The sequence below is a fragment of the Olea europaea genome, chromosome 17 (assembly GCF_002742605.1).
Source record: "Olea europaea var. sylvestris chromosome 17, O_europaea_v1, whole genome shotgun sequence".
NCBI lineage: Eukaryota > Viridiplantae > Streptophyta > Magnoliopsida > Lamiales > Oleaceae > Olea > Olea europaea.
Genome location: NC_036253.1, coordinates 19,364,340 through 19,372,872, shown reverse-complemented (window position 1 = coordinate 19,372,872; position 8,533 = coordinate 19,364,340). Strand labels below are relative to the sequence as shown.

Genomic DNA, 8,533 nt, shown 5'->3' with positions numbered 1-8,533 from the left:
TTTTATAGAAGATTGTGTGGTTGAAAATAGGAGAGAGAAAAATAAAATGTAATGGAATCATGGAATGTAATTTAATGGGGATCAAACAGGGGCATAATACCTTCACAAATATGTCTATATCTAAATTTACCTTCATCCAAATCATTGAAGTAATGACACCTTCCAATCTAACAAAAACCGGTAACTATAATTCCACCAATTTAGTTTTCATCTCATTACATAAATTCATGCTTTCATGTAAACAATTCCATCAACATAATCATTTTCACCACGTATTCTTGCTTAAGAACTCAATTAAAAATTCTAGGGTTTGCTAGAATTGTTTACCTTATGCAATTAGCATAACAAATCAAGAAGGTTGGCTTGAAATTATACTCATTCCTTTCAATCCGAAAATCAAACCAACAAATTAAACCCTGGGAAACTAACATCATCATTCCATAAAAAATTACTTCTTTTACCTCTTGCAGAAATGAAGAAATTGAACCCAAGATTGAAGAAGCTAGCACACAATTCCTTCCCTCTTTCCCCTTTTATTTTCCCCCTTCTCTTTCTTCTTCTCTTTTTCCATTTTTTTGTTTTTTGGTTTTCTGCCTCTGTACCATTTTCATCTTGTGTGTGTATATGAAATGAAGACATTGGTTTTTAAAGTGACATTTGTACTCCACTTTTGCAAAGGAAGTCTCTCATCTTCAATTTAATATAACATTTAGTCCTTTAACTTCCAATAGTAAATATGCATTTTCCCAAATTTAAATGATGTCCATTTTAAATCTTCAAGTATTGTCAATTGTAAAATAAATCCCAATGAAATGATTTATTTCATTTAAGCCTCTATTTGACCTTGACTTTGACTAGTCGAACCTCTAACTTCGAATAAATATTCTTGACTTTTGACTACTATAAAATGGGGTGTAACAGTTTTAAGTCCAAGCTTCCGCAATACACATCTCATGTCAGCTGATTCAGTGGGGATTATCCCCAAGTCGTGGCCAATCTGTCCAAGTAGCAGCTCGGAAAATTAATGCAAACATGACTCTTTGGTAGGACAAAATTACCTTCGGCATGGGACGAAGGCTGAGAAATGAAAAAGGTAGTGCAGTTACAAAATCAGAAGGTCCTAAAAACTATTTTTTGATGCTAGAAATTCATGGGAAGGATAATTTCTAATTTAGGATTTGTATGGGCTGTTTTTGGAAAGGTAATGAAATATGACCTTAGCATGTTGACATCATGGGTAGCTAGGAATATGTCCGCTTGCCATTCAAGAAAAGTAAATTGCTTGGACTTTTAGGTAAGTAAACATCCATTATTTTCATGCGTACGTTACATCGTTAGATGTATTTATGTGTTATCAAAAATTGTTATTATATGAACATGATATTTGATTATTATGTTTTATATGATTAATGCTTTTCATTACATATTTATGCACGTCAATACATTCACAAGTGTAATATCCTGAACTTCATGTTATACATTTGGCCAATATGATTCAAACATTTCATGCTAATTACATTGTCAGTTGCATCAATTTCCTAATTGCTTTCTCTTAAACCGTGCATTCAATCATCAAGGCTTTAAAATCTTTATATGGTGATCATCTTTGACTCCTCAACCTAGGTGGTGAATTTTACATTGAGCTATGATTGAAAATTAGGTTAACTAAATGTTGGAGTTTGGCTTGGTAAGAAATGAAAAATTGAAAAGGTCGAAAATTAGTATCAACAAAGGTTCAAGCTTTCTATTTGGTTGATCAAGATCACCTTAAATCTCTTAATGACCACTTATTTACCTCCTAGATAATATATTAGCTCCTTTATCTTGTACCTAAGTTATTCCAAGTGAAAAATAGAGTGAAAGAGTTAAAGAGAAATAGAAATAGGAAGCTAGAATTTCTGGACTGCTGAGTTACTTCACGATTTTTAAGTTTGTATCAATTATTTCTTGAAGGGTTTATAATTTCTTGAACATCTGAACTTTCTTGTGACTAGGTCGGAGTGTTGTTAATGATTTTATGATGCCAAAATATGGGTAATAATTACAAGAATTTGAAAGAAAGTAATCTAGACAGAGATGAGGATTTACTAGAAGTGAATGGTTTCAATCTTGATTTTGGATGATAGTTGGAGTGTAACTTATACCTATCAATATGAATGTTCTTATATGCAAGCATGAAGTATAGAAATAATGTTAATGGCCTAGAGTTTTGTTGGTAGCATACTAATAAAATGGAAAATCGAAACTGTCACAAGAAAAATAAAACTGCTTGATTTGGTGTGGTGAAAAAGGGATTGTTTTTTAGGCTGAAAACACTACACTTGTCAGGACTTTAGGTGGTAAAAATTTGGGAGTCGTTGGATATAGTTAAGGGGGTGAAAAAGGATTGAAAAAATAGTTGGACGGTGATGGAAACTTAAAAAATAGATTCCATGGACCAAAAGGAGGAATCCGCCCTAGTCAACCTTTACGTATCCTTTAATAATCTCTTAGGCCTAGGAAATAGATTCTAAGGAGTACTAGGTTATTGACAACAATTGGATGACGTTGACGTCATAATTGGACTCGAAAAATAGTGAGATTTATGAGACTAGTTTGTAATGCCATTGGTGACTTGAAATGATAAATTCGTTTAAATTATTTTGGTGTGAATGGACGTATTTTGGAATTGTGTGTGTTAAGGTTATTAAATTGAGGATTGTCTTTAAGGGTAATATAGGTGATTTTTTGATGTTGAACGAAAAGGAAAATTGATACACACTCCGTAGGAGCTTGCCCACATAAGGGAGAAAGGTAAGTAAAAATCCATTTGCAATTACGATGCAAGAACCTAATAATTGTGATGTGGTAATATTGGAAGATTTACATAACTTTTATAAGAGGTTCATTGCATATCATATGATGGTTATGGTCATTGAGTATGCGGTTGCGATACCTATTGATAGCGATTTTCATTAAATATGTCATTCATGATTCATATGCATGCACATCATGTGATCATGATTGAAAATCCTGCATACGAAATATGGTTTCAAATTGAGTTTTCTCTATAAATATTTTATTGACCACTACCAGGGCACCGAGGCATACTTATGTGATATATTGGCCATCGCGGGTGATACTTCCTAGTTGATTGCAAAGGTAGACAGGAGATAAGCATTTGGTGATCACAGGAGGGGGTGAATCACTCAACTATGCCCTTGTGATATTATGGATGTGTTTGAGCCCATTATTTGGCATTATAATGAGATGAATAGTATTTTTTTGAAAAATGAGTGGTTGAAAATTTTTTTATTTACATGTAATATTATTTTATTGAAGATTGTGTGGTTAAAAGTAGGAGAGAGAAAATTTTAATTTAATGTAATGAGAAATAATGGGGCTCAAATGGGGGCTATGATTGTTGGTGCTGCTGAGTGGGAGACTTCTTAGGTGATATAGGGGTAGTTAGGGGATGGGCCTCCAGTGGTCATAAGAGGATGGTTCACTCGCCGATGTCGATTTCATATTGACCATTTGATTATTGATATTGATATTCTGTAGAGCTTTATCCAGTGCATAGTAGGTGGGTCAAGGGCCTAATCAAATGAAAGATTTCAAATGAAATGATTTCGAATCGACTTTCATGAATATTGGAATATGATGCATCTTTATCTTGATGTTTTAAGAAAATGGCAGAGTGTCATATATCGTTATTGCTCATGTTCATGACATGCATGATTTTTGCTTAATAAGCATTGGTTATGTAGTTCTTACATTGTAGGTGAGCATGGAATTACATAGAAAGTACGGCTAGCTGTGGAGCTCTTACAGGATTCCAGAGTTCGATGTACATGGATGACAACCTGTAGGGTTATTTTGTGAGCTGCTATTTTGAGCTTATGGTCTATTGTGTTATATGTTGGGGATTCTGCGTTGTATATCTTTTGACATAGCATGTAGACATGTTTATAACCTCAGAATATATATGTTGGATTATGGCGATTTGATTTCGGTTTCGATATACTATATGATCGTCATAGATGATTTAGGCGTTAATAAACAGGGACATAATTGGATGCTTATTTCATTTTATCAGGTCGAAAAAAGAATGCATATGTGAAATTCTATGTCTAGGTCGAGTGATCAATTTCATTTCCACACAGCTTAATGTATTGCTAGGTATGGTTATCTATGTGAATGGGGGTGTGACAATAAGTATACATTAAGTTTCAAGAAATAAAAAACTTTCCAAATGTCAATGAGTCAACGTATATATATTGGCATGCATGAATATGATATGAGAAACATTCCTGTATGTCTATAACATGAAAGGTATAAGCGGATTATGGGGCATGGAGGACCAACACACCTGATCAATGTTAAATGTTGAATGATAAGTTAACCATTTTGCTATACTACCGATAGAATGAATCGGTTCCGAATAATACTTAACCATTTCATTCTGAATGGCTAGGCAATATACTAAGTGAACTCATGATGTTAGTCTTAAGGTTTTTAAAGAAGTGAAAGAAATGCAGATACATATTGAGAAAAATCTATTTATTTACTTTGATGTTGATAAGTGCGTTTTTATGCACTTATTTAATTTACAAACATGACTAAATTTTGAGCAAAGTATTTGAATTGTGGCTTAATTTCGCTTGATTTGTATGTCATAGGCTATATTGATGGAAATGCTAAAATCTACGCGAAAAGATTTGAAAAATGGCCAAAACGAAGCAAAGTGAAAGTTCAAGAACTAAATGCAAATACCCAAAAGTTGAACTAAAAGGCGAATCGAGAAGTGATAAGTATCAACTCGGGGATAATGCAAGATGATCAGAGGAAGAAAGACAAGAAAAAGGACCAGAACGAAGAAAAACGAAAGTCTAGGGACTAAAATGCAATTATCTAAAAGATGAACCGAGGAAGTAATCGAGGATTTGATTAAGCCAAGTACCAATTGGATACTAATTTTGGTTGACAAAATGAGAAGAATGAAGAAACGAGGTCAAAATGGGAGAAAATAAAGTTTGAGGACTAAAATGGACATTTTTGGAAGAACTACTACTATGCGACCACATAGAAGTAATTCCATGAGGTCACAAGGAAGGTGACCGAAACATTTTCAAGCCAGAATTTTCTTCTATGCTATCGTATAGACAAAGTTCAGGGACTGATGCTGCAGTTTCCTGTTTTCGTTAAAACTCTTTTGGAACTCGATTGGGACGCAATATAAAAACCTAGACTCATTAGATTTTGGGGGAGAACGCATTGGGAGGAAAGAAGACACATGTTGAAGAAGATTTTGAGCTAGAGTAACGAAGGATTTCATGAAAATCATCGAGATTTCACGCGAATTCATAACCCGGTGATGTTTTATCTTCAAGCAAATATGTATTCTGTTATTTTCTGCATATCCTAGTACTAGGAGATCGATGAACCATGTGATTTGATTATTTGAACGATTTACATACATTAAGTGATTTTCATAATTAAATGCACGTAATTATGTGATGTGTGATGATTTATTTCTTGCACTGAGGAGAAGTAAAATAAATTCGACAAGGTATATCATCATAGGGTCTGATAGGGAATAGAGATATACCACTTTACGTGAATCTTTAAATGTTCATAAAACCACATGCATATCTATCATAGAGATATAAGCTAGTAGTAAATGAGAATATGTTCAATATTGCTCAAGAGAGAGTGTGGGATAGATTTTTTTTTTTTTTTTTTTTTTTTTTTTTTTTTTTTTTTTTTTTTAATAGTAAGAAAATGCAATTGAACACAGAGATCTCTTTCCAAACAAATTAAGCAACTTGTCATCAAACATTCAAAATAACGGCAGTTTAAACATTCCTGTCCGATGGAAAACGGCGACAGATGAAACAGGAACTAATTGAGCACAAGAGTACGAAGAAAGTAACATAACATAGGTGATCCTGACGAACAAAATCTCTCTTGTATTTCTAAAATGATGGTAGATTTCTCATTTCAGAGGAATGAACCTTGAAGAGTGGGTGGCACCAATGCCGGGTCTGCCATGCTTGACTGGCTTGTATGAGATTGAGAACTCAGCAAGATAGTGACTTATCATTTCAGGTTTAATTTCAACTGTATTGAAGGTCTTGCCATTGTACACTCCAATGACACTCCCGATCATCTCAGGGACGATGATCATGTTTCGCAAGTGAGTTTTGACAATTTCAGGCTTCTCACCAGGTGGGGCCTCACGTTTCGCCTTACGCAGCTTCTTGATCAAAGCCATGGGCTTCCTCTTCAAACCCCGCTGGAACCTTCTGCGAGCTCGGGCATGGAAGAGCTTGACAAGCTCATCAGTGGACATGTCAAGGAGAGCATCAAGATCAACACCCCTGAAGCTGAACTTCTTGAACGTTCTCTTCTTTGGCTGTCCTGCCGCGGTCTCTGGATCAACATCCGCCATGTCTGTTTGAGGAGATGGATTCTTTACTAATTAAATCTTGTTGTCATATTATGAAACTAGGGTTTAAGATGATCATTGCATGGAAAATCATGATCCTAGTGCATTTAATTTTTATTGAATACAATCAATTTTGCATTCCAACCATCACGTTGCATTCTAATCCATATAAAGAACATCGTTTTGCATATTTAATTCATTCAAATATCACGTCTATAATTAGGGTTTTTTTTTTTTTTTTTTTAAATCTAAATAGGGTTTTCTTAGGTAGAAAAATTCACTTTGGATATATTGGTTTCGGTTAAGACTAAGTAAGATAAATTTGAACAACTCATTCTCTGTTAACAAACCGTACGCTTGCGGTGTTTTAAATCGAAAGAATAATTTTGTAAACAAGTTTTTGGCAACCGTTGTCGGGGATTGAATATTCGTTTAATTTTATTTACATTGCCACTAATCGAAGATTAATATTTGTAGTTTTTTTATTATATTATTTCATTTCTTTTTATTTTTATTTTGCTTTGTTTTGTTATTTGCTTCATTGTAGTATCTAAGCACTCTTATTTATTTTTCTCGCAGATTTGCATGTTAAGGTCTGCTGAAGGAGACCTGATCCCAGTGGATCCAGAAATAGAACGAACTCCACATTGAATGTAGCGAGAAAATAGAGAAGCACAGCAACAAATGGCTAATACACAGAACAATCCCATTTGTTAAGCCAATGAAGGAGGGGCAGCGGATGAAGGCAATATGCTTGTAGGAGATTTTATGACCCTTCTGATAATTTAGAGCCAGTCGAGTATCATGTATCCACCGTTTGGGCAGTCTAACTTCCAATTGACGACTAACGTGATACAACTGTTTCAAAACGGACACAAAGTCTACGGAAGAACTGAAGAGAATCCAGATAGCACGTCTCTCACTTTTTGGAGACGTGCCAACACTTGAGATATCAAGGAATCTCGGACGATACAATCAAACTAAGGTTGTTCCCACATACACTGGACGACAAGGCAATTGAATGGCTAGATTTGTAACCAATCACCAGCATCACTACATGGAATGACCTAGCACAGGTCCACCAAGATTACAAAGCTCAAGCATGACATATTTGTTTTTCGTCAAGGCAATTCAGAGAACTTCGATGAAGTTTGGAATAGATTTAAAAATATGCTGCAGAAGTGTCCACATCATGGGAGTAGCAAGGGATTCCAGGTCTAATATTTCTATACGGGACTACTTCTAGCCTTTAAGAAAATGGTTGACTCCTATCTAACGGATCTCTATCCAAAAAGACAATTGATGAAGCACTGAAACAATTCGAGACAATAGGTACTACATCAGCTATGTGGACATCGGAATGAGCAGGTCAGAAGAGGACACCGGGAGTTTATGAAGTGGACGTTTATTCTGCCTTGTCTACCAAAATTGACTTATTATTTCACAAGCCGAAAAACATGTCACGATCAGCTAACCAGCACAGTCGAAGAAGGCCAGATATGAAGAATTTGGAGCCGAACATGTAACAGCAGAGTGTCTAATCTTGGAACAAGGAATAGAGTAGGCGGCTTTTGCTCAATGGGGACAGCGTTAGCATAACAGTTCATTTGAGGAAACATACAATCTGAGTTGGAAAAAGTACCCTAATTTCTCTTTGAGCAACCAAAATTAGAATAGGCCACAGGGTTAGTATCAGGAGCAAGAGAAAAAGCCTCAATTGGAAGAGATTTGATAAATTCATGGAGAAGACAAATCCATACATGGAGGCTAATAATCAATTCATGGGAAAAATCGAGGCCACTCTTCAAGATCAAAATGCAGCTATCAAAAATCTAGAAACTCAAATGGAACAAATGGCAGTTGCTTTGACTGGCAGAGCACCAGGAATTTGCCAAGTAGCATAGAAATAAACCCTAAAGAACATGCTAAGGCAAGTACAACTCGAAGTGGAAGAAAGCTACCTGAGATACATGTCAAAAGGTCGGGTTTAAATCGAGAAACAACATCTCCTGAGGTAGAAGAGACTGTGGAGCATAATGAGCAGATAAAGGAATCTACCAAAGGGAAAGAACCAGGAAAATCACAGGATAAAATAACAGCAAC

The 8,533-nt window shown here is 35.2% G+C and overlaps 1 protein-coding gene across 1 annotated transcript; it reads right to left on the bottom strand.

The window, feature by feature from the left end:
- Positions 1-5,764: 5,764 nt before the first annotated feature.
- Positions 5,765-6,449, bottom strand: LOC111365362 (40S ribosomal protein S15-like). Its single transcript, XM_022985853.1, has one exon. It carries the CDS (start codon positions 6,431-6,433, stop codon positions 5,978-5,980), a length of 456 nt encoding a protein of 151 aa, XP_022841621.1. The 5' UTR covers positions 6,434-6,449; the 3' UTR covers positions 5,765-5,977.
- Positions 6,450-8,533: the final 2,084 nt, after the last annotated feature.